Below are 26,241 nucleotides of genomic sequence, written 5' to 3' on the forward strand. Positions count from 1 at the left end.
GGCGGTGAAGATCGGAGTTCGGTGGGGAAATCCCAGGCAAAGTTGATCACCCGCTGACAGAAAATCACTTGGCAACGCGGCTGATCATTAACCGATAACACATGACATTAAAGAGTTTCACAAAGAAGTTTTAAACGCACACAAAATAAGATAAATGCCGACCACCCCAATGAGGGGGAACCAGTCGACTGAACCACAACGCACAATCCCGACAATAACGAGCGGAAAATTAATAGTGTGAACAAAGAAGAAGAACCATGGGGAAGATCGAGGAGATGGAGATGGAGATGGGGATCTGGGCATCTGAGATAGGTATCAGCTTACATTGGAGACGGCCCCAAAACGACGACGGTAGTAAGGAGTTGGAAATTTGTCAAAATGTCAACGGGTGAAACAGTTTTGGAGCGTTCATGCGAGTCACCTGGATGCGTTGCGATGGGATGCTACGGATGGAGATGGAGCTGGCAATGGAGGGACTTCGCATGGGGCAGCCACGTAGCTTTTGTAAAACAAACCATTAGCAGCTAATAAACATTAGTCATGCGACAAAACAAAGTCTCCTGGAGTCTGCTGCAGAGGCCCGATGATTTAGTGAGTGTAATTAAAACTTAAGTTTCCTTCGCTTCGCATATGTAAATTATCTGGCGGAATTCCACGAAATGCCAACCGAACTGAAAAAAAAAAACGAAATACGAAAAAGAGTTTTTCAACTAAGGTTGAACAAGTTTTGTGGTGTTCGCCCGGTCCTCATATGTATAATTATAATGAATAGCCTGTTTAATCAAAATTTATGCAGATCGTGGTCAACCAAAGCGAGCAGCGCGTGTTGACAGTCAAACCATTATTAATCACTGGCAAGAGGATCGGTAGTTGGCTAGCGCGGAGGATTTGAAGGGGCTTCTCCGCCAGGTAATCCTGATAAGATCGTTTTGTAAGTGATCGTGGACAAATCGTGTGCAAGATTGTGCCTTGCGCATTAGAGTCTCTCTATGCGGCAATTGGCAATTAGAAAACAGAGACTTTCAATCCTCCAATCCTTGTGAGTCAGAATATCAACTCCATTTCACCGGATCTCATTCCATGTAGCTGTAAATGTATACCACTTCATTTGTATCTGCAGCTTCCTTGAATTCGCGTGGTGTGTCACCATTTTACTTCACCTGTGTATGGATCCTCCGAATCCTCGGCCTGGATACCATGTTATTTATGCGCGTTTCATCCAATCACAAATCACTTGAGGAGCATTTTGTTTTGCACATTTTTATGGCCGCTACTGATGCTATGCAAGTCGAGGAAGTGGTCACAGTCCCTCTTGGATGGCAACTAAATGTAGTGGATCAAGCTTAAATGCTTCAGAAAGAGGTATTTGTAGGGCACCCTTAATTGGCATAGGCTATTTTTTAATAAATTTATGGAAAAATATTTGGGTTCAAATTGTTGTTTCTTAAAAATTCTTTACTTTACTTTAATGGCACAGCACGTCCTTAATTACTAAAATATTTCAAGAGGGTGTCATAATCATCCATATATGATTATTTAGACCTTTTGGGCTTACGTTAAGTTTTTTGGCCAGTGTGGTCAATCATGAACCGTTAACAACCCTTTTTAAATTCGCAAGAAAAATACCTGATTTCCTATACACCATTTTGACGATCGTTTGACGGTTATGTCATCTAGTCCCTAGCTTCAATTCCTTCCCACACTCACACATGGCTAAGACTGCAGAGCCGTGACGAACCAAGTCACCTCAAGAGATGATCGCTGCGCATGCGCATAACCGTAAGATTCACACATGCCTGGGAATCGGATTCGGAATCAGCGAGGATGTGAATGTGGACGGGGATGAGAATGTGTGTGTGTGGATGAGGAACAAGAGAAATACATTTTGAAAATTTAACGATGCGCACATTTTATTACCGCAATTAATTACAAAAACAACGCGGCCAAAACGAAATCTTAGTCACTTTATCAGAGAGGTCCAGTGGATAAAAAAAATGAAAGAGAGTAGTGCACGGAGAGCGATCTGAAAGGAGCGATAAGGTTTATGATAGATGTGACTAGTAGAACGCTACTAGCAAATGGTTCTGGGTCTGCAGATTGCAGCTCCTCTCGTAATTGGAGGCGCGACAGTTTGTCTCCAGCAGTCAAACCTGGTTAATTGGAGAAGAGACTCCCGGTCTATGAGAGAGAGAGATACGGAGCGAGACCGACCTGTACGGTCAAACCTGTTTCTCGACCAATTAAATTCGAGAGCGGGAGCGTAAGCCAGGCTTTAGGCCCGGCCAAAAGACGATGACGGCTGCTGTGGGCTGTGAGGCCAAGACATTTCGTGTTTCGACGCGTAACGCGACAGTTCCCCGGGCTAAAAAGCGCCTACGCCTCAGAAAATAGTCATCCGAAACGGTAACGCCTGCGGTCTATGAGTGATTCTTCGGTGTGGAGAAGAATGGGTTTCAAGCACGCCATGCTGCAGCGCAGTTACGACCTTTCGCCCTCGCCGGCGCGTACTTCACCCACCAATGGAGTCCAGAACTTGGGAGCTGGGGCACAGTTGCCACCGGCTCAAGTCACTGACTTTAGCATCAGTAAGATTCTGGGCAAGGAGCGTAAATCCGCTCAGGATACGAGCACGAATATCCTGGATCTATCCAAGAGCAGTAGCAACAGTATTAGGAGCCCACAGGCTCTTGGAGGGCTGGCAATACCATCAACTCCTTATGCCTCCGGTGCCTACTCCATGTTGCCGCCAGATTTGGTGGCCATGGCCAATGCCACCAAGTTCTATGCCCAATTCTTCCCGCACTTACTGCCCGCCTATGCGGCTGCTGCAGCGGCTGCCGGCTTGAGTACTCCTCCTACGTCGCCCTATCAAACACATCAGCATCAGCAGCATTTGCCAAATCAGCAGAAACGCTTCTTTGCTCCCTATGTGATCAATGGATCGGTTCCCCCACCACCACCACTGCAGCAGCAACAGCAACCTCTCATACGCACCAAAAGCACCGCATGCACTCGTCCGGATTGCCCGGAGTGCCTGGATTATTACCAAAGATTGCAGACTGGTGGCTATAAGCAGACCGCACCTCTCATCTCACCCGCCGCCTCCTCGGTGAGCAGTTCCACCGGATCAATACGTCCTGTGAGGGATCTGATTATGAGTGCCACTGGAGGAGCCGCCAGCACTAACATCTCACTGACCACCGTGACCAATCTGAGTCTGAACTCGGTCCAGGCAACGGCCGTCGGAATGATGCCCAAGATGACCGGTGGACTGATCACCACAGCCGTCGGCAGCAACAGTGGAGCAATCGGTGGTATCGGTGGATACAATGCCACATCCGCCGAGGAGATCAGCTACAAGTGCCGGATTTGCGAGAAGGTATTCGGATGCTCTGAAACTCTGCAGGTGAGATTTTATTATTGTTATTAAATTATTATTACGATGGTGTTCTGTTTACAAGTATATATCATTTATGACAACCAAAGCGTTTAGTTATCAGTTATTAGCTTTAGAAAAGATAATTCATCCTAAATATATTCCAAACTCTAACCCAAGGATTCAATTTATTCTTAAAATCCCTCAAAAACGAGTAAACACAAAACACCCACGAAACAAATTTTTATATTTATAGTGTAGACAGAATTTTAATTTTTTTTATTTCATTAGACCTTCAACTTTTAAAAAATGAAATACAAATATTCAAAAAATATATGCAATTCCCAATTAGAATTTAAGAATGAAATGATTTAGATTTGCCAGATTATATTTTATTTCAGTTTGCTGCTGTTTAGTTATAAAAAAAGCGAAACGAAATGAACGATTGTATGAAATTTTCTTATAAATTAAATAGCACAATCAAACTTATACGTAAAGTCACTTAAAGAGTTTGTACTTACACACAAGCATTTGGCAAATGCACGCGTATTTTTTTTTTTAATTATAAGTAACAAAAAAATTAATGATTTAGATCTCATCAACGGTTACGTATACATTTATCACAAAGAAATATGTGTTTATGCGGAGTACTAAATGATTGAGAATTATTATTGCAAAGCCATTAAATAACTTTAGGAATTTAACTCCTTTCAAAACATCTAAGCCAAGAACAGCATTAACCTTTCACATGGCCATACATCACATAAGATATCGTTTGGCCGGTCCTCAAAGTCCACATCCACACGAGATCCTCCCAAAACGGGTTTCTTCACCAACAGAGATACCATATGGATTTGGGCGGGGCCTAAAAAACAGAGAAACAGTAGTCTAATTGGAAGGCGGAGCTCCGAAGAAAAGAGTGGAGATTCAAGTGGAGTGGGGAAGAGAGAGGCAGCGAAGAATTGAGTGCCTTATGCAAATCTCGCAAGCAATCCGAGTTCAAAATGGAGTCGGCCGAAAACAGAAACAGAAGCGGGCAAAAAAGAGAGAACTGGTTTTACGCATGGGTGCAGCTACAAGATACGTTAGAAAGGGCCAGACGCCGAGCGAGAGGTAATCACAAAATGGCCACTTTGGGAAAGAACACCAATTTCAGTAGCTAACTGAAGCAAGCCACATTTGAAGTTGCAACAAAATTATTACAAACAATGGGGAACATTCGAATGTGTAACCATGGTATTTTTTGCATTTCTGGCTTATTTTGTATAAGTATAAATGTGTCCAAAGCTCAGTTTTCAGTAACTTTATATTCGAAATCTTCCAATCCTCACTAGAACTTATAGAATAAGGTATTAATATTAGGACCTAATTAAAATGTTGCTAAACATACTCATCTTGAAAGCCTCCCTTCCAAAAACTAACTAACTAACGAACAGTTTGTAGAAAATCGCTGTTTTATGAATTTCACAACAGATTTTCACTACCTCAGGTTTTTTATTAAAATTTTAAATCTCTTACTATTGCTACAATATTACTATTGCTAAGCTAATGTATCTTATTTATTTATCTTATTTGTCTATTATGTTCTTATTTCAGGCTCATGAAAAGACGCACAAATCGCCGCGTTACGAGTGTGCGGATTGTGGAAAGGGTTTCTCCCAGCTGCGAAATTACAAATATCACCTGTCCGTTCACCGAGGAACCAAGGAGTTTGCCGCCGAGTGTCCCGAATGTGGCAAGACATTCAACGATAAGGGATATTTGAGCAGTCACCTAAAGATTCACCGGAACCGGAAGGAGTACGAGTGTCCTTACTGTCCCAAATCGTTCAATCAGCGTGTGGCCTTCAATATGCATGTCCGGATTCATACCGGCGTGAAACCCCACAAATGCAACGAGTGCGGAAAGAGATTTTCGCGTAAAATGCTGCTCAAACAGCACATGAGGACGCACAGTGGTGAGAAACCGTATCAGTGCTCCGTGTGCGGCAAGTCCTTTGCCGATCGCAGCAACATGACCCTGCACCATCGCCTCCACTCGGGAATCAAGCCCTTCAGCTGCCCCCTGTGCCCCAAAGCCTTCACCAAAAAGCATCACCTAAAGACGCATCTGAATTACCATACAGGCTGCAAGCCGTATGTCTGCCCACATCCCAACTGCAATCAGGCATTCACCCAGTCGAGCAATATGCGAACCCACGCTAAGAAGTGTCAGTACCGTCCGTTGGATGGACTCACGGTCACATCATCCGCACTTCCAGTACCGGGAAAACAACAAACAGGTCCACCGCCCACTTTGGCCATGGCCATGGCTCAAACATTTCAAATGCCGCCACCTCCTGGAGTTCTAACACCTGGATCTGGTCCATCCCAACCGCCGAGTCAGCAAACCCTTCTCAGCAATCTCAGGACATTCTAAATGGGTGGAATCGTTGTGCCCGGCCAGTTTCAACCAAATTTGTGGCAATTACAAAGTGCAGTACTTCCACTGTTGTTATTCAATTTACATTTATTTTCAAGCAATAATTTTGCTAGAAATTAAATTAGGAATAGACATTAATTATTATTAAAATAGGCATATATATTGGCCAGTCAATAAAGTATAATATCAAATACAAAAGGATTCCAGGATTCTAGAAATAATATTTTGGATTGGAGATATGATTGGGAGTCCAACTAGGTAATTTCGCTTATAATCAGATAACGCAGCCTTATTTAATTCAAATCTTCTAGTGACAAAAATTAAAAGATGTATGTTTTTTTAGTAAACAAATGAACGAACCGTTGCAGTACATTTAACATATTTAAAAGTGCGCTCTCACTCAGCCAGATGGCGCCACCTGATAGTTTATTACCACTGTAGGTGTGTTGAGTAACTAAACGAAATCTTGCTGTTAAATTGTATTCACAGCTGTCCTAAAACCGAGTTGGCAGCCCTTTTCCCCTCAAAAATCGAAAGTCTGTTAATATATCGATAAGTCAAGGCAATTGTCAGTGGTACCGTTTCGTCTGGTATGACCGTGTTGTGAAATTTTGTTAGAAATTTACAATATAAGCGAGCATAAAAAACGCAGGAAAAGCGCAAAAAAATCAGTAAAACGTGCCTGCGGACCCAGGCTGCGGTGCGTCCAGTTGGCCGTAGAAAGCCTTTACCAAATTCGATCGAACTGAGAATTCGATTCGGTTAACTTCTGCATTGGGCTCAATTTCACCATTGCACACGTGTCTGGAGCTTTTCCTGGGTTCGGTCACCTCCTCCTCGGATTGCGGACGATCCCGTGGTAGCGCTGGGAAATGCCCAGCAGAGGACGGCGGGCAGTTCGAGATTGTTCCGGCAAAGAAGCAGGCGCAACTGCAACAGACGCTGGTCACCAACGACAGCACCGGACTCTCAATGGCTGAGTACTGGCAGCAGTTGACCAACGGCGCCGGAGAAGCGGGACCCGGCAATGAGTCATCCGCCATGGCAGACTGCAACGGAGGTCACGAATCGGCGGCAGTGGGTGGTTCCTGCAACAGGCACAGCAACAACAATTACGTGAACTTCAATCAGTTCATTATGCAGCACAATCTGGGTGGAGGAGCGCCCTCGAATGCCACCAGCACTATGCAACATCCGGTGGGCAGCAGCTACACTAACTTCTCCCTGGGCGGCGGTGGAGGAGCCTTTGGACTGAACCCACCAGTGGCATCCGCGAGTACCAGCCACTTTGCAAATGTGAGTCATCAATCTCCGAATGTATGTTTCGATATATTAGAACTTAGGTTTAGTCCTAATGAATCAACTAATAAATCACAAAACAGTTTTACTCGCAGGCCATGATCCCAACCTATCAAAATGGCGATGGCATCGCTAGAGTCACCGTCACCAGCAGCTATGGGTCGGTCAATCCGAGCAACAGCAATTTTTCGAGTTTTTACACACCTTTTGGCAATAATCCGTTTGACTTCAGCGCTTCCAAGCTGCAGGCCTCGGCTCCGGAATTCGTGCCCAATTTCGCCAAGCTGAGTCTAGAAGAGACACCGGCAGCCGCCACTACGAACGGAAACAGCACTGCCAGCCTAGAGACTGCCATAAATGAGACGAGACCTAGGACTCTGCGAGCCCAAGAACCAGCTGAACGAGGAGCTAACAACCAATGCTCGAACCATAATTACGAACGGGAGCGTGAGCGGGAACGTGACCGGGACCGGGACAGGGAAAGAGACCGGGACAGAGACAGGGACAGAGACCGGGACAGAGACCGGGACAGGGACAGGGACTCTAGACCCGGAAATACGCGACAACAACGCCGCTCCGACTATCGGGACGATCGGGAGGACCGGTACGAAAGAAGCGATCGTAGGAGGCCGCAGAAGCAGCAACGCTACGACAATCATCGCAGCAACAAACGCAGGGATGACTGGAATCGCAACAGGGACCGCATCAACGGCTTTCCCAGGGCCGTTGACGATTTGGACACGAGCAATGAGAGCGCACACCCATCGCCCGAAAAGCAGTCGCAACTGCAGCAAATCTCCCCAAGGCGAGGTCCACCGCTACCACCGGCGGATAACGAAAAACTATCGCAGCGAGAGAAACTGGTTCGCGACATCGAACAGCGCCGATTGGAGTGCCTTGTATGCGTGGAGGCGATCAAGTCGCACCAGCCAACCTGGTCGTGCAGGAACTGCTATCACATGCTGCACCTTAAGTGCACCATCACCTGGGCGAGTAGCTCCAAGTCCGAGGTGGGCTGGCGTTGTCCAGCTTGCCAGAATGTGCTGCAGGATTTGCCACGCGACTATCTCTGCTTTTGCGGCAAACTGAAAAACCCGCCGGTATCACGGACCGAATTGGCCCACAGCTGTGGCGAGGTCTGCTGCCGAATTGAGGGTTGTAGCCATGCCTGCACTCTGCTCTGTCACCCAGGCCCTTGTCCGCCGTGCCAGGCCAACGTGGTGCGCAGCTGTGGATGTGGACGCAGCACAAAAACGATGCAGTGCGCCATGAAGGAAGAGGTGCTCTGCGGCGAGATCTGCGACAAGCTGCTTAACTGTGGCGAGCATCGCTGCCAGGCGGAGTGCCACTCGGGCAAGTGCGCGGCGTGTTCCGAGCAAGTGGTGCAGCAGTGCCACTGCGGCAAGCAGGAGCGCAAGGTGCCATGCACGCGAGAATCGCAGGACAAACGCACCTATTCGTGCAAGGACAGCTGCGGTCAACCGCTTCCCTGCGGCCACCACAAGTGCAAGGACTCCTGCCACGCGGGAAGTTGTAGGTAAGAATAACTGATTCAACTCATTTATAGTATTGGTTTCATTTAAACCAATAACCCCAAAAAACGGCTCAAACTCGAAAATTGTGTTAGGTTTCTAAAATATGTGCATTAACATTAACACAAAACATCAGAATTGAATTTGGTATGAACCAATTTTATGCTAAATTATTCAGCGTTTGCAATCGTGTCTTTGTGCAGAGTACTAAGAAACTCATACAATTAAACTGATAATATGATTCTTTTCAGACCCTGCAAGCTGAGTCCCGAGCAGATAACAAGTTGTCCTTGTGGCAAAATGCCTGTACCGGCTGGCCAGCGTTCAAGCTGCCTGGACCCGATTCCCACATGCGAGGGCATCTGCTCTAGGACATTACGTTGTGGAAAGCCAGCGCATCCGCATCAATGCGGAAGCAAATGTCACTTGGGCCAGTGCCCTCCATGTCCCAAGCAGACCGGTGTAAAGTGTCGTTGCGGCCACATGGACCAAATGATAAAGTGTCGGCAGCTATGTAACAGAGCGGACGACGCCCGCTGCAAGCGACGTTGCACCAAGAAGCGCAGCTGTGGAAAGCACAAGTGCAACGTTGAGTGCTGCATCGATATAGACCACGACTGTCCACTGCCATGTAATCGAACCCTCAGTTGTGGCAAACACAAGTGCGATCAGCCGTGTCACCGCGGCAATTGTCCGCCATGCTACCGCAGCAGTTTCGAAGAGCTCTATTGCGAGTGTGGTGCCGAAGTGATCTATCCACCAGTGCCGTGTGGCACCAAGAAGCCAATCTGCAAGCTTCCTTGCTCGCGCATTCATCCATGCGATCATCCGCCGCAGCACAACTGCCATTCGGGCCCCACCTGTCCGCCCTGCATGATTTTCACGACGAAATTGTGTCACGGCAACCACGAGCTGCGCAAGACCATTCCCTGCTCGCAGCCCAACTTTAGCTGTGGCATGGCCTGTGGCAAGCCGTTGCCGTGTGGCGGGCACAAGTGTATAAAGCCGTGTCACGAGGGCCCCTGTCAGTCTGCCGGCGAGATATGCCGGCAGAGCTGCACCAAGCCACGACCGACCTGTGGTCATAAGTGTGCAGCTGCCTGTCACGAGGGAGCCTGTCCGGAAACGCCTTGCAAGGAGCTGGTGGAGGTGCAGTGCGAGTGCGGCAACCGAAAGCAGAACCGCAGCTGCCAGGAACTAGCCAGGGAGCACAGTCGTATAGCCACCATCCAGCTGGCCTCGTCCATGGCAGAGATGTCACGCGGCAACTACATGGAGCTCAGCGAAATCTTGGCTCCAGCCAAGAAATCTAATAAAACGTGAGTGGTGGTGTCTATTCAGCCGAATTTAAGTTTTCACTAGTATTAATATACGTAACATTTTGTCTTTAGTTTGGATTGCAACGACGAATGTCGTCTACTGGAGAGGAATCGTCGTCTTGCCGCGGCCCTGTCTTCTGGAAATTCCGATACAAAGCAAAAGTGTCTAACCAAGTACTCGGAGTTTGTTCGTGGCTTCGCAAAGAAGAACCCAGCGCTGACCAAGAGCGTTTACGAGACGTTGACCGACCTGGTAAAGTTGGCCAAGGAAAGCAAGCAACGGTCGAGGAGCCACTCTTTCCCCACCATGAACCGCGAAAAGAGGCAGCTGGTGCACGAGTTGTGCGAGGTATTTGGGATTGAATCGGTTTCCTATGACAAGGAGCCAAATCGCAATGTTGTTGCCACGGCCCATAAGGATAGGGTGAGTTCAACTTTGTAAAACACCAACTGAATCGCGTACTTATTTGGCTTAACTATTTGCAGTGCTGGTTCCCCGCCACGAGCATCATGGAAGTGCTGGCTCGTGAGTCCGGACAACGCCGTGTCCCGGTGCCCAGTAACAATGCTTGGGGATTGAAGAAGTAGATCAAATCCGTGTGGTATACAGAGATATTAAATATATTAAATCGTTGGCGCTGGAAAATAATAGTTAAAAATGGATAGATAATGCAAATGGAAGCCTGGATGTGGAAGACTTATTGATTGAACCTAAATGAGGAAAATTTTGTGGATGCGCTGCGAGGACAATACAGAAGGATAATTGCCGTTACCACGTATATTTTGTAAATTATAACAAATGTTAGTTGAACCCTAGAATGCTAAATGTTGAATACTTGAATATGGAGTGAACTGGATAAGCAGGCACAAATGTGAAGAATCATGTTAACCAATCTGTTGTACGATGAATTTATCCAAAAGCGAAACCTTCTGGCCACGTTGCATCTAAATACAAAGGAAAGCGATAGATGAGAAGGATAAATAAATGAGTAAATAGAGCAGAGGGCAATTATTGTGTTTTTTGTTTTAATTAATTTATTTCATGGGAGAAATTATGGATAAAAGGTCTTATAAACTTAATTTCAAATTTATGTCGCGATGGAACACAATGTCTTGTATGTTGCAGCAATTAGCTTTCAACAGTGGTCAGTATTCAGTGCTGTAAGTCGTTGTTATTTAACGGTCGCTTGTTTCAAACTGAAGTAATTTTGGAATTTACTTCGCTTAGAACAGAAATAATTTCAAATTTAAAATATAAATATATAGGACGTCATGCTTCACCATTAGATAATTAAAGTGGCGCGGAAATGAAAACAACCCAAGTGGAGGTGCTCAAGGGATATTCCACCTGCTGATCCATCCTGGTAGTCGAGGAAACTAGCAAACATCCCCCGGACTGCCCACAAGCCGAACTCGTTGCCATCTCGTTTCGGGCTATGGGCACAGGCCTCTAATTTGTTGCCATTGCCGTTGCCATTTTCACGAAAAACAATAAGCGGCGCCTGGGGAATAATGCCAAAATAAAGATGAAATGTTACGACAAGTCAGAGCGGCGAGGGATGAGAGCCCCGGATGAGGCCAACTCACGCACTCCGCCGGAACGCAATGGATGCGGGGCTTGGGCCGGATCCAGAGGCAGAACGCAAGTCGTATATGAATATAGACCTGACATAATGAGCAGCCTATAAGCGAAATGGCTGCCAGCAACCCACCAAATGCCATCCACCCACCAGCCACCACCCCCAATCATCTCAAGATGTGTGCGTAATTTGAATTTAGTCTGCCAGGGAGTTTATTAACAAATACAAGGCAATCCCCCACGTCAAGGAGGGCCGAGAATGAACGAAACAGAAAGAAAGAACGCTTTCAAGGAGAAACTGCCTCTTTAGATGGGCTGGGGAAAATAATTCCAGGGAGATTAAATTGTGGTTGGCATCTGTGGGCAGGGGGATTATTGCTCCAAAAACCGGCGAGATTGCAGGGGAAAGAGTTCATTTTGGGTCAATTGTAACCGCTGCATGTGCGTGGGAGTGTAGGTTGGATTTTATGTGTATAAAGTGTGTGCGTAATTTTAATTATGTGTTATGGCAAGAGAAAAAATTAAAAAACCAAAAAAAAAAACATATTGTTGAATAAAACTGGAATGGCAAATGTGCGGGCATATGCTATTATCGAACGATACTTGAGCCATTCAACATTCCAACAATTTCAAAATGAATGCAAGTATTTATTTATCATATATAATTTAAAACCAACACCGAATTTTAATTGTTTGAAATTACTTTTTGCGGTTAGATAAGTGTGGATTTAAATGATATTCGTAAGCTAACTTTGATGGTGTGTGAAAATATGGGCTTATGTGCTATTATTTACTGCCAATTTCGAGTGCTTGTATAGCACCAATTAATTAATGAAACCGCTTTAATATGTCACAAATGCGCAAAGTCTATTCAATTAGGTTTTTTAAATCATTTTAAATTTATAGCTACTTGTTTGGGCTTAAGTATGCATTGGATTAGTAGTTTACACGGAAATATGCTGTTAAAAATTGATATATTTCAATATACAGACATCAATTTATTTACATAACTGCCAGGTTTCCAAAACAGTTACCTCAAATTAAGGCACTCCAGTAGGAACTTTGACATTTTCTGTTGCCCAAAAATAGTAACTTGACAAGCATTTGACGTTCATTTGTGACATTTGTCCTGGGCGAGCTTATCATACATCTATCTTATATAACACATATAACATATGCAGTGGTATGTAATATGAAAGCTGTCCTTAAAATATTCATTAAGTCTGAGTGCAGTGGCTGAAATTATGCCTGCGTGTGGCCCAGTATACTCCAGCTCCCCACCTCTCACATCGCTCCAAAAGAATGTCCTACGTCCTGCGAGGACGTGACCCAAGCGAAAAGCAGACGACCACAGAATCGGAAGAGGGACTAGTGCAAAAGATGGGTGCCGAGTGACGCTGAGCTGTTGGTTTGGGTAGACGGCGCGTTGCTTTCAATTTGCGCATTTTGGCATTTTTAAAAATGCATTAAAGGAGCAGCACCACCAGCATCAAGGAGCACAAATAACGTGCCCAAAAAGATCTGCAGACAGACACAGAAAAAGTTGCGATGAAAGCGCGAAAATTACTTCCTAAATAGCCGCCTGACTGCCTGCCAAGACTACTCGACAAGCGGCGGCTTCCACGAGCGGCAAATGCTGAAGAAAATGGCCTCCAAGCCGAAACGACGACGACGACGACGACGACCATGTCCTGGGCTCAATAAAAGAGACACAGGCACACAAGCGCACATACATAGGTCCATACCTATGCAAAAGGGCAGGAGTTAGGAGCAAGGAGCGAGGAGCAGGAAAGGGTCACAGACGACGGGTTCGGAGAGTCGAATTCAAATTGCAAATTCGCCGCAGATTTTTTATGCACTTTTCCCTAGCCAAAATTAAGCCAGGCGAACGCTGCGCTCCGGAACGATTTCCAGACGGGTACTAAGACCAGGAACAGGACTACGGCCTGGACTGGGCGGAATCGGGATGAGGTCGAGGCCCAGGACGAGAGTAAGAGGACGACATTGCTGACGTTTTGACAGCGAAATAAAAAAAAAGGAAATAGACTGCAACTGGAATGGTAATAGGGGGGGCGGGAGTTTGAGGAAAGGAGGCCCGACTGAATGCAAATATTATCGTATCTACATGGAAAGATGGAGCTCCAGGGGAATATCGAGGTAATCGCAGAGACTGAAAAAAATTGAAATTGACATTCATAACTAAAATTTATTTTAAATTTATAAGCTAAATGCTTAATGCTTAAGAGTTCAGTTAAAGAACAATTTTTATAGAACCAATCGCAAGAGTTATAAAATCAAATGAAAAACATTGAAATTCTTCATGGAATTAAGAAGTTCATTTAAAAATGTTCCATTTAATCCATATAGAATATAAGGGAACCAACTATGTATTATTTTCAGTGCATGCGCGCTGCAAGGACTAGTCTCGTCTTTCTATGAGACCATTTCTATAGCGAAAAGGTGACAAACTGGTCGAGCCACTTGTGAGTAACTGGAGAATGGGTGCTGCAAGGGCCAAAACCCGGCGGCAACCCACCATCTATCTGTCGCTGTAACCCCACCTTAGACTCCCTTCCGCCATCCAACTAAATGCATTTCGGTTTTTATTCATATTTTATTCAAATGTGGCGACCAAAATGGCACAAACACAGCGCAGTTATTTATGTAATTCGTTCTTTTTTCCCGCAGACATCCTTGTTGCACTCGAGATGCAATGAGAGAACTTGGAAATGAACCAAATACGAAGTACGTATATTTTTCAAGGAGCAGCAGATAGTTTGGTGGGTCACCAAAAACGATTTCTGTTATTTTTTAGGTACTCTCTTACAATGCTGAGTTTTGTTATAAATTTAAAACATTTAATTTTTGTTAGTTCCTCGAACTAACTTTTTTACCATTTTCAAATGTCACCGAGTTATTCGTGTATCCTTGATCAGATTTAGCGAAAGGGCATGGAATTTTATAATTCTCATTCATTCAAGGCTGTGTGTGGGTGGTTCGCAATGGGTTGCTTATAAATAAAGCCACGAGACATCAGCTTTCCATGAATTGCATTTCCTTTTTTTCCTCCAATATTCCGCCGCCTCCTCACCCGACGAAGCCTTTGCCTTTTTGCCATAAACTTGTCATCATTTTAATATTGGCAGCTTATAAAGCCACGTTAGATAAGGGGGGTGGTGGTGGAGCGGGGCTCGGGCTTCGTTCAGACCCGATTCGAACCTCATAAAATGGAAGCGGAGCGGTACGACGACCCAAAGCCAATGTCAAGCCAAGTCAAGACAAGCCAACTCAGCAGCGGATTATCTGCGACAGCAGCATGGAAAGCGTCGACATGGCTAGTGGGGGGCCGAAGGTCACAGGATGTGGGTGGTGGATGCGGGGTAGGTGGGTAGGTGGTTTTTTTTTTTTTTGGTTGGTTTTACAGGACAGAACGACAGGTCTAGCCTGTTCGCTAGCTAGCTAGCTAGTTTGTGTGTTGCAGAAATTTACTGTAAAATACAATTTCCCGTTTTTATAGCTCATTTCCAACAACATTTGCTTAGCCGCCGTCACCAGCGTCTATGGGAAAACAATTTTTATTGCATTTCACTGGCAATAAGGAAAATGAGCGGCGAGAAAAACTCAGGCTGTGGAACGGAGTGTAGTCGAGTGGAGTGCCTACCAAGGCAACCATATCCTACGGTGGGTGGTGTATGGTGGATGTCGAACGGTGAGGTAGTAAGTAAATATTACTTCTTTTCTCTTTTCACTTCCCTCCCCCAACACCCCACTCTACCCCATCGCTTTTTTAAACACTTGGCATTAAGTGCAACAGCTGGGACGGGAAACGGTGGCCAGTCAGCCAACGTTTCCTGCGTTAGTTGTGCGCTCCAAGATTCAATTATAATGCAATAAAGCGCGAATCAGAGCTACAATAAAAATAACAAAAATGAGCAGCTCCAACCGGGCGCACACGAATGGAAAACGGGGATACAGTAGTGCATCTATATGTATATGTATATGTATTTACATATACTAACAGATTCTGGGGGACTCTCGACCCCCATATATGCACGTCGATTACAGAGGGTGTTCTGGTTAAAATAATTCAAAAAGTGTAATTAGTAGTTTTAGATTTGAAATCAATTTGATATTTAATTTTTTCTAATTGTAGTTTCAATCAAATATCTGTGACAATTTACAATTTAACGAAATGATATGCTGCAACGAAAGAGTCATTAAATATAGGCGCTATGCCATACGGAAATTAATTTATATGTAATTTCATTACCGGAAAAAAAATATTTAAAACAATTAAAACTGTATTCATAGTATTTTCCAACAAAACATGATCTTATACTTGCTAATAAAGAACTCCGTTCAATAGTGCCCTTAAGCTAAACAACTTGAAAGTACGGAAAAACGATTTTAAACATATATTGTTAATTTGTCTCTTGATAACTGGCTGAATCTTAAAAAAATCATTCGATTAGTGAACTTTGTGTACGTAAACTTAATTAAAATCCCATCGGCAATTTCAAAAGCACAAGCCACTGCTAAAACAAATGGGGAAATGAAGAACAGGCTAAGAAAATTGATAAAACGAAGACCTTAAGCGATTTCTAGCTTCGGGTGGGAAATTCCAGGGAATCGCTTTTCTGGAACGTGCTTGGAATATGCAACAAAAAGAAAATCGCACAGGGAAGATAACCCCACCACTTTGCCAATCGAGGGGGAGTTGATGGGTTGGGGATGGCTAAGTGCTTAAGTGTTCTAATGTTGTTCCCGTTCTCTTTCATTTGCGCTGCCATTTCCCCCATTTCTCCCATTTTCCCCTCCACTCGAGTTGCAATTTGCAAGGCGCCGGGCTTTTTACATAATTTCCAGCCACCCCCTTAAAGAATCCCAGCCCAGCCTCATTTTAATGCAATTATTGTTGCTGTCTGACGCTTATTATGAAAATTATCAACTTGGTGGCTACACCACCGAAAACCAACTTTAAATGGGGAAACCAAAACAGACTTAATTCTAATTCAAATTTCCACTAAAAACAATCAAGCGATGAAAGAATTTGGATGTTTCGAAACAAAAAAAAAAAAAAAAAAATATAATAATATATGCCATGAAATTGACTTGGGGCGCTTTAATTATCCAACGTAAGTGAAGGCAAAGCCAACAAAATGCTAAACAGCAACAACGGCAACAATAATGCCCACCAGAATTCAATTAAAAATGGAATCCCCGGAAATTCCTTGTAGTCGCCCAAAATGTCGAAAAGCCATATTGTCAAAAAATAAAATGAAAAACAAAACAAAAACCTACTTAAAAAGGCAGGGAAGCCCAAATTGTTCAACTCACGAAGGTGGCTAGCGAAACATGTGGCCAATAAATTTTGCCAAGACCGGGCCTAAAAAAAGAATAAACAAAAAAAAGAAAAAACGGATGGCGGCGGGGAAAACAGAGAAGACAAATCTGCTCCCCCGTAATCCCAACTTAAGTATGTAAATTGCCGCACGTTCATTTTTTGATTTTCCAGCATGAAATCAGTATAATCTGTTTTGTAGACCACCCGATTTTCTCTTACCACCACTGAACTGACCAGTTGGGGAAAAGTCAACGTTGTCGCTGGAGAGCAAAATCAACTGGCCCAGAGTCGCATACACAGTACAAATTATTTGCATTTACCATTATTGGTAAGTTAAACTAGGACATAGAAGTATCTAATACATGCATTTATGACTAATAGTTGTCGGGTAGATATTATTAGTACATCCATAAAATTGAGTGATTTATTTTTGTAAATTATAAAATAAAATGATTTGAAATCCTAAGAAATAATATTATAATAATATTCATTTGAAAGTAATATTTAATGTAGCTAAAAATAAACGAAGTCAGCTGACTTTCATTTAAAACAACTCATTTTTTAGTTCCTACTAACCCAGCAGGCACTTTCAAAGTTCATTGAGTTGTTTTTTACCGAACTTAACCCAGCTTATAAGTTTCTTTTCGTGCATTCCCAGCAGTAATGTCCTTTCGTCCTGCTGTCCTGCCCAGGAGCGCTGATTAACGCACTCGAGCGCAATCTGCCTCACTTCACTTTTATGTAAACACAAAACAGAAATATAAAGGCATCGGGCAAAAATAAAATAGAGCTCGTGGCACTCCAACTGTCCGCTTTTCTTTTCGGGCCTATCTAGATGGCAGCGTGAAAAACTCGACTTCCCCCCTTTTTCCGCGTCACCGTTTGGCTGTCTGCCTTTTCACATTAAAGGTAATTTTCATATTTCTGCAAATGGCACGGCAGACTCAATCTCTTCTCTCTGACTGTTCTGTTCTGTTCTGTTCTGTTCCGTCTGTTTGTTCTGGCCCGTTCATCTTTTGCCTTGGCACACGGCAATTCAATCATTTAAATTCAAAAATACACATAAATATATATAATTTATATGCATGTACATAAGTATGAAAAGTGGGTTGGTTGGGCCAGGTGGCTGGAATATATTGCCAACATAAGCCAACGACCGACGTTTGAGTGCGGAAAGTGAAATAGGCGAAGCAGGACGAGCATGAAAAGCTTATTGAACAGGTGATGAAATACCTGATACTCTTGTTATTTTTCCTACCACTTTTACACCCACTACACTGGTCAGTTGGAAAAAAAAACAAGGGGAAACTGTTGGGATTTCAAGTGAACTTATAGATTTAATTGGCCATAGTCTATACATCGAGGAGCGAATGAGTCCTGATTGACCTTGTTAATTAAATCAAGTGATTTTTAAAGCCGACAATATTGTTAGCAATTATATTGTTAGGGGATTAAGCACTTTGGAGGGAGGAAAATATTCATCTTCTTACATAAAACATAAAATAATTAAGTATTATTTTTATTTGGAAGAATTTCAAAAAAAGATTTTTTGTATAAATACAGGATGTTAGTTCATATAGACATAAAATTAGCCATATTTTTATTTAAAAGTCTACATTTTATATATTATATGAACTAGCTTAGTTTTAACTTACTTTGCATTAAGATAAAGCTACCCATTCCAGCACACAGAGCATCTGAGTAATAAAAATGGCAAAGCAACTAAAAAAAAATCTTACAGAAAAGCGACGAATAAAAACGGAGAATGTTTTTTTATGCTGAAGCAGCTGAAGTGGCGCAGCAAAAAATATTTATTACTTTCTCCGGACTGCATATAGTTGGCTATATATGTATGTACGTGTGTATGTGTGGGTGTGCCTAGTGGGAAATTGTTTGCCCTCAAGGTGAAAATATGCTAAGTAACAAATAAAAGCAGGATCTCTATCAGGGCCGCCGCCCCCTTCAACCGCCATCTCATCCTTCCACCCCCCCCTCCGGACCTTTTGCCGCCATTTTGGGGCTGCAAATGTTGCAAACGACTCGACGAGTCTTTTTGGCTCTTTACATATTTTTGAGGTTTTCCAAAACCAACACACAGGATAGCGGGAGGGCGGTAAGCGAGAAAGATGAACGGCCAAAGGAAAAGCCGAAAGCAGAGCTTGTAAACAAATTAAGAGATTGCTTTTGGGCAGGCGACCGTCAAAAGCGTTGAGCTTGAAGGCCGAACAAATGGCCAGAACAGAGCCGAGCTGAAAAGTCAGACCAGTTTGAGGAGGCGTTACAAGTTTACTAAAGATTTGAAAGGGGCGTTTCTAATCAAATCAGTTTGGCTGCATCCAATAAATTTTCCAGCTGGGAGTAAAAAAAAAAATACATATACAAGCAACTCTGGAAACACATTTTTCGTTTGATGGGACGACTTTTTGCGTTTCGAAATATTTATTCACAAGTCTTGGTTATTTATCTCGGCAGAGAAATAGATTGAATAGTCTCAAATCGCCCGAAGCAAAAGAATATTTAGTTTCTCGGCGTGGCTTTATCTAATCAATATATACAATTCGTTCATTTAGAAATTTAGATACAAATATCTTCAGACCTCAATAAATATTATTGCTATTAAGAGTAGTTGGCATGCATAAGTTGAGTTGAGTTTTTTGAATATCTATTAAAAGATTTACAAAGTTAAGCATTAGTTTGGATATACATATACTGTTCGAACAACGCATATCCTCTATTCAAATAAAAGTTATAGTCGCAAATTTGTTAAATTATATTTATCAAAAATAATCATACAAACAATATTCATAACGTGGCCCGAGAAAATTCTAATTAAATGAGACTCGACTGCAAGTTTTCGAGCTGGGCAGAAGTTCAAAAGTTGAGAAAGCGGCGCCGCTCATGGAATAGTTTTCTAATTAACTATGAACTATGCGTTGCGAACTGAGCAACTGAAAAGCAGGAGAGAGGGAGAGAGAGAGATGGATGGCGATAGCGAAATGAAAAGGGAGAGGAACAATGCAGTCCAGGTGGAAAGAAAGTGAAGCCGGTGAGATAAACCGTGAAATCTCATGAATTAACTGAGCCAACTTGTGACTCGGCGCTGCGAAAGAAACAAATAGAGAAGTGCAAACTATTTGGAAACAAAAGACAATTGCAGCAGAGTCCCAACGTTGCAACGTTCGCGGGAATAGTCGTTGTCGTCGTCGGCGGCGGGGAAGGTGCATGGAATTGGCTGTGGTATGGGAATGGTGGCAAATGGGTGGTGAAACGGTTTAGCCAGGACGGAAAGCGGAACGTCGCCAGCAAACAACTTCGGGTGCAGGGGGGCCTTCCCACCATTGTTACCGCCATTGTACCGGAAATGCCGCACAAATGAGAAGTGGAAGGAAGTTGACAAGCCAGCGGGAAACGCAGGCGGAAGGGAGTAAGTTTGGCCCTGCCAAGTGTGAAGGCAGTTGACTGCAGGGCAACTGCAGCAGTAGTAGCAACGGCAACGTGCAACACCAATGTGCAACAGCAACTTGCAACACCAGTGGGCAAAGGCAACGGCAACGTGAGAGGCGTCAACACAGAGTCCCGTACACATCACATGACAGGCCGGAGGAGCGACTACGGATGCGGGATGTCTGGGGTTAAAGGCGCTGGAGATGGCGAAGGCGTCACTTGGGTCACTCCTCTAATTAGCTGCAGTAATGGTGTGTCAACAAGGGAAGCAACGGGTGACAGCACAAGCTGCAGCTTGAACCAGCAGCATCACCAACTTGGGTCCCTAAGACAACAGTAGTGCTGTCCTGTATAAACTAAGCAGTCTCTACGGTAACTATACCACTGCTGCAACCAGATCCCCGGCAAGTGCAAGGGATGGCGAAAAGGACCTGGTCACGTGGGACAGGACGACAACCCGGCTGAGATGAACCAAAGTAAACGGCGTGCCGAGAGTGCAGCCAAGTCTCTTAACCCATTTAACCCAGACAGTGAATGGTCGCGTACCGAGCTTAAATGTAGCATTTGAAAGCATTGCTGTTGGTGCCTCTCGAATTTCATTCAATCGTTGGCATTGGCTTTCAGCGTTTTTAGCTTTCTTGAATTATAGGAACGTTTCCTGGCAATGTGCGATCCGATCCAAGTTATCCGACCTCTGGGCATAAAGACTTATGAAGCGAATAAATTTAAGGTGAATGTTGCTAGCCTTAAGTTGGATTCGATATATTTGTGTTAAAATAATATCTAATAAAGGTAATAAATATAACTGAAGAACGTTTTGTGAGCTAAGTAACATAACATTCTTTGTCATTATTTTATTGTCATAATTATTTTATTGATTGTAGAATATTATATTTGCATATTAATTAAGATTATTTTCTTAGTAATTTATTGTGAATCCAACCATTCCTTATCAATGCTGGAAATTCTTGAAACTTACACGCAACTATAACATTTTTTTTTTTAATATTGATTGGAGTTATTTGCTTTAAACATATGTATAGCATTATTCTGGTTTTTACTTGATAAGAAATGAGTATAAAAAGCTCTATCGGCGAAATAAAAGTATCTTTGCACTAAACTTTTCCAACTAGACAACACCACAGTTATGAAGCGTAAGTTATGCATTCAAGATTTGGATGCTTTTATTTTCTAAATTTTAATTTTAGTTTTACTCTTCTTGAGCGCTCTGTCCATCGTGCTATATGGATTTGTATATGGATCCCCACCTGGAATCAACACCGTGACGGCAGCAATAAAACTGCATAACTGGTTAGCTCCATGCCAGAATCCTCCAAACACTTATCTTTATGGATCCAGTAATGAGTGCTCAAGGAAATGTTCCGGACATTGTGCCACGTGCAATTCAACGTGTATTTTTGGAAAGAGGTGTGTCTGCGGCACAGACACTTATTGCATGGTTGACATGGACTTAACTGGCGTGGCACCAGGTGAACCGCTGAGGCAAAGATGCTATTCCGTTTCCCAATTAATTTAAAGCAATTAAAAGAAATGCCAGATGACAATTATACATATTTTAAATGTATACAAAATGTTTAGAAAACGCATAATAAATAAAAAACATTAATTTAAAGGGCAAATAAGTTTAGCATCAAGATTTTTATTTTCCCTATGGGTTGAGTACCGATTCGGGTTAAGGTATTCCAGGAATTATCCATGCAAAGTCTGTGCCAAGCATTTAACGTCTTTTCTACCGGCAAACGGCCGAATCTTGGCCCAATTCTAATTTGGCTGACTTTTACATTTTTTTTTTTTGCCTTTGCCTGACACAAATAATTGGCGCATAATGAGCATAACTTAAGGAAAATTACGAGTACGGAGCGTGTGCTTCGAACCCTGAAGGGGCGGAGTGGGCGTGCCCTTGGGCCTGAGCTCGGTGGTATGGTGGCTCAGTGGTTTGGTTACGTTGGTGGGTGGCATTGGTGGTACCACTCTGCACACTGGACTTGTGCTTATTTCAAAGCAAACTTTAGAAAATATGTCCCGTCGCCGGTTTCTGCAGCTCTGCGGTTTTTCATTCCATTTCGTCTGGTCCCTTTTAGGATCCTACAACGTTTTTCTTTAATTATTCAAAAGATAATTACACTAAAAAATTGTTTGTCGCTAACTGGCTGCGAGCAGCCCAATCCCAAGTTACCGAGCCAAACCTATAGACTCCGGTGCCATTTGCAAGGCAGGAAAAACTTTGAATTTGCTCTCATTTTTTTCGGATACTTGGGGTGGAAAGGAAAACTGGTTGCTAAAAATGTTATTTTTATTTTGCTTCTTCTCATAATTGCCCGCCAAGTAAACCGAGCATACGCACGAGAAACCGGATGCCAGCGAAAAGTTACGGGAAAACACAGCCCAGATATGGAATACAAGCGGTTTGGCAAATAAGAAGATAGCCGAGATGCAGATACAGATACAGGACAACACACTCGGAACTGGCAGGCACACATATGCCATGTTGCCAGGATGCCGGGATGCCAGGAAGAGAGGATGAGGATGGAGTTAATATGGAGGGAAAAGATGCAAATCGGCCGACTGGAAGACTGCCAGATTACTCGCCCACTTTTTAAAAGTGTCTCGAACGCTTTGTTTTATTTTCCAGCCTTCACATCCTTATTGGTTGCCTTAATTAATTCAATTTATATAAGAAATGCAATAAAACGACACGATCTGCAGATATGCAGTACGCTTGAAAACAAGAATCAGTATTGATTTTATTTAACTACATCAGAAGCCACTATCTTTATTAATTATTTTAAATACATTTTTGTGCGAAGATTGGCACTGCAGATTGAATCAATATATTGCGTATTTATTTATTACCTATAAATAGGTTAACATGGCTTAGAGTCCAAAGTTCACTGGCGAGGTGTTAAACTCATTTTTTGTCCCATTCAATCAATTAAATGTGAATGTGGAAGATAAATTAACTGAAATATTTACCTCTGTTAAGGCAGAAATACAATATATTTTTAATCAATATTTAAATCTTTCCCGTTGCTGCTGCCACGGTATGCACGTTTGGTTTTATGGCCGTCTGCCTACATAAAAGGCATCTGCATATTGACCGTTTCGATTTGGCCCACTCAATGTGCATTTAAGCATCTGGCCAACCGAACTGGCGACCACAACCAGTTGGGCTTCAACGGTCAATGCTGGCCGAGAAAGAGTTCGATAATTATCGAGACATATTTAATAATAACAAATAATAATAAAGGACCCACAGACAGTCCGCGGCATTTTCGTGTGGTTCGTCCCAATATATACAGATGTGCATTATGCCTATACATATGCATATATTCATCGCCCTTAGTACCTTTCATAAATAAATGTGAAACGCGCATAATTGCCAGAAATTAACGTAACCGTACAATCAATATTTATCATCTCTATATATGCACGAATTCAAAAATAAAAGTACATATGTACATACATATACATGTTTGTATGTGAACTTTATGCGTTTATGGCCGTAAAACACGGGATATGTGTAGCAATTTGCCTTGCGCTGCGTTGGCATTTTAATTTAAATTCAAGTTGGCAACTGCAAAAGTGCTCAATATTTTTTTTTACTCTGTTCGTTTGTTGATTTTGTCCATCAACGTGTACAAAAATGGCACGCAAATTATGAACCGCAAATGTGCGTGCCACTGAAAATGGTGAAGTAGGGCTGCCTTTTTTCTTTCGCTGTGGGTGGCACGGCCTTCCACCCTACACGGTGGGCGTGGCGATTGAAAGGGGCGAACTGAACTGCACATTTGCATGCCCAACTGATGAGACTGGCCGAGCTGACTGACCCACAACGGCCACACATCTATTTTTAATGGACATATTTTCATATGCCGGACCATTTCTTTTTTTGCACACCCACTTATTTTCGCCATTTTCATATCCGTTACTCGTAGAGTAGACGGGTATACTAGATTCGCTGAAAAGTGTGTAACAGATTTCAATATCAGCGTTTCTGGGCCTATATGTATATATATATACTAGCCAAGTCCATCTGACTGTGTCCGTCCATATAAACAGGAGAGTATTGCCAAAACACTTACTGGAATTCAATAAACTTTTGGAACCTTTTTTGCCAGTATAAAATATAGAGAGAATGGTACTTATCCAGTCATTATATATAATAAACCTAATCATCGGATTACAATATATTTACCCATATCGCAAATTCCCTCGCACACCTTTTATGTAAGTAACAGGTATCTGTTAGTCGAGGTACCCGACTGAAGTGTTCTTTCTTTTTATTTAGCTAGTGTGGGAAAACAACGCGAAACGCAAAAAAGAAGATGAAATTTATTTACGCAAACATTGCGGAGCTTATCTATGGCCATGGTTGGTTTAATGGCTGGGATATGGTCGCAGCTTGATGGTTTTTTTATTGATGCCTATGTCGAGGTCGCGATTCGCTGATCTTTGTCAAGTTTACCACCGTTTGTTTTTGGGACTGTCAAATCGGATTCGAAACAATAAAGAAAGTAATTATGACAAAATTAATGTGTTATAATTAACTGACGGATCATATTTTCAATTTAGCATTGCCTTTTTATTAAGTAATAATTATAATTAGTAGTGAAGTATGACAAACTTGGCATTGATAAAATGGTGAAATGTAAATGTGTTTGCATATGTTTGAATAACAAAATGAAATGCTCGCGTAAATAAGTGCAAATATAATCCCATATCAAAAAGTCAAACATTATTACATTGATATGCTTATATGTTGTAATAAGGGAAGTAAGAAAAGGGTATTATTTTTTTAAAGACCAATCTTAAGCTCACGCAAAAAGGACGAATAAATTATTAACCTCGAATGCCAGGTGTGGGACTCGAACCCACGCTCTCTCTCGAGAACCAGAGCTTAAATCTGGCGCCTTAGACCGCTCGGCCAACCTGGCTGTGAAATATCTAACTTTAAAATTAGCATTTGAATGCTTGATTAGCTAAGCTAGGTCCTTTGTGGCAGTACATAGTTGCAACAAGCTGAATATTTTGTATATATGTAGTAAGATTTCACATTTTAATTTTATTTGTTTAAAAAATAATATATAAGTCATTTTACAACTTAAACTGATCCAAGCGGCTACTGAACTAAGCGACGCAGCATAAATCCAAGCTCGACAACCAACAAATTCCACAAATGGAAGTTGAATCAAATTACTGCCCTACACAGGTGAAACTTTGCCTGGCTTACTTTCCAACACTAATTGCTTTATACTTCAATGAACTTTATATCGTACAAATGTGCTCTCCATGTTCTCCAGCCCATATTCGGTTGGCAGTGCTGCAGTTTTATCTAAAGGCTGCGTCAACTATTTGACCAGGAACTTCAACAACTTGGCAGTAACTCATCAACGGCAGCTGAAGAGGCGGCAGTTGCAGGCCAGTTGCTGCACCACCGAAACCTACCGACCACACATGTCAGTTGTTGCCAGTGGAAAGTGGCAAGAGGCAAGTTGAAAGTGGCAAGTGGCAGACGCAACTGGTGGCCTTTGCGTGCCTATTTGCACTTGCCAAGTGCCAAGTGGGCAAGTTTACATTAAATACAATAAATACCTGCCACAATTTATGCAACGCCAATGGGGTGGCACGTTGCGCTGCGATAATGTGGTTGGCAAAGGTGATATACATATTTTATGGCCTCCGGAAGCAATTCAAACTGCATACAAGATTCAGTTCAATCTATCTTAGATCCATGGGATTATACTGAAATTTATGCTAAATATTCTGATGGCAGAGCGCGTCTCGCTTTGAATTTACCCACATGGCACCGCTTTAATTTGGTAGGTAAATTAATTTAATATTAACTTTTTTTTACCTTTAAAAAGTGAAATTTGTTAATTTCCTTTTTTATTTGAAAAGGATATGAT

General features: G+C 42.8%; 2 protein-coding genes, 2 long non-coding RNA genes, 1 other non-coding gene and 1 pseudogene across 8 annotated transcripts; 5 read left to right on the forward strand and 1 right to left on the reverse strand.

Annotated features, from left to right (window-relative positions):
* The first annotated feature begins 2,284 nt into the window (after positions 1-2,284).
* CG15269 (uncharacterized protein) lies at positions 2,285-5,972 on the forward strand. The gene is made up of 2 exons (NM_135895.3): positions 2,285-3,406; positions 4,973-5,972. Exons 1-2 carry the CDS (start codon positions 2,465-2,467, stop codon positions 5,792-5,794), a joined length of 1,764 nt encoding a protein of 587 aa, NP_609739.2. The 5' UTR covers positions 2,285-2,464; the 3' UTR covers positions 5,795-5,972.
* Positions 5,973-6,359: 387 nt separating this feature from the next.
* Positions 6,360-10,949, forward strand: stc (shuttle craft). Of its 4 annotated transcripts, none has more exons than NM_057251.4 (5): positions 6,360-7,114; positions 7,180-8,633; positions 8,880-9,947; positions 10,020-10,371; positions 10,434-10,949. In NM_057251.4, exons 1-5 carry the CDS (start codon positions 6,770-6,772, stop codon positions 10,533-10,535), a joined length of 3,321 nt encoding a protein of 1,106 aa, NP_476599.1. In that variant the 5' UTR covers positions 6,360-6,769; the 3' UTR covers positions 10,536-10,949. The 4 variants fall into 4 exon arrangements, with proteins under 4 accessions (NP_476599.1, NP_001260461.1, NP_476598.1 ...); NM_001273532.1 differs by having other exon boundaries at positions 7,192-8,633; NM_057250.4 differs by having other exon boundaries at positions 6,360-7,093.
* Positions 10,950-12,662: 1,713 nt separating this feature from the next.
* lncRNA:CR43853 (long non-coding RNA:CR43853) lies at positions 12,663-13,699 on the forward strand. Its single transcript, NR_073777.1, has 2 exons — positions 12,663-12,709; positions 12,760-13,699. It is a non-coding gene; the product is annotated as a long non-coding RNA:CR43853 (long non-coding RNA).
* Positions 13,700-21,438: 7,739 nt separating this feature from the next.
* CR44706 lies at positions 21,439-21,851 on the forward strand (annotated as a pseudogene).
* Positions 21,852-22,580: 729 nt separating this feature from the next.
* On the forward strand, positions 22,581-23,085 carry lncRNA:CR43854 (long non-coding RNA:CR43854). Its single transcript, NR_073778.1, has one exon. It is a non-coding gene; the product is annotated as a long non-coding RNA:CR43854 (long non-coding RNA).
* Positions 23,086-25,185: 2,100 nt separating this feature from the next.
* On the reverse strand, positions 25,186-25,269 carry tRNA:Leu-TAA-3-1 (transfer RNA:Leucine-TAA 3-1). The gene has a single exon. It is a non-coding gene; the product is annotated as a tRNA-Leu (tRNA).
* Between the last annotated feature and the right edge of the window lie 972 nt (positions 25,270-26,241).

Source organism: Drosophila melanogaster, chromosome 2L, assembly GCF_000001215.4.
Source record: "Drosophila melanogaster chromosome 2L".
Lineage (NCBI taxonomy): Eukaryota > Metazoa > Arthropoda > Insecta > Diptera > Drosophilidae > Drosophila > Drosophila melanogaster.

Bases quoted from the DNA above. Each gene is read 5' to 3' on its own strand.
- CG15269 (NM_135895.3), top strand. From the start codon at position 2,465: ATGCTGCAGCGCAGTTACGACCTTTCGCCCTCGCCGGCGCGTACTTCA. The intron at 3,407-4,972 runs GTGAGATTTTAT...TTCTTATTTCAG, and splicing joins GATGCTCTGAAACTCTGCAG to GCTCATGAAAAGACGCACAA.
- stc (NM_057251.4), top strand. From the start codon at position 6,770: ATGGCTGAGTACTGGCAGCAGTTGACCAACGGCGCCGGAGAAGCGGGA. The intron at 7,115-7,179 runs GTATGTTTCGAT...ATCACAAAACAG, and splicing joins TGAGTCATCAATCTCCGAAT to TTTTACTCGCAGGCCATGAT. The intron at 10,372-10,433 runs GTGAGTTCAACT...AACTATTTGCAG, and splicing joins CCACGGCCCATAAGGATAGG to TGCTGGTTCCCCGCCACGAG.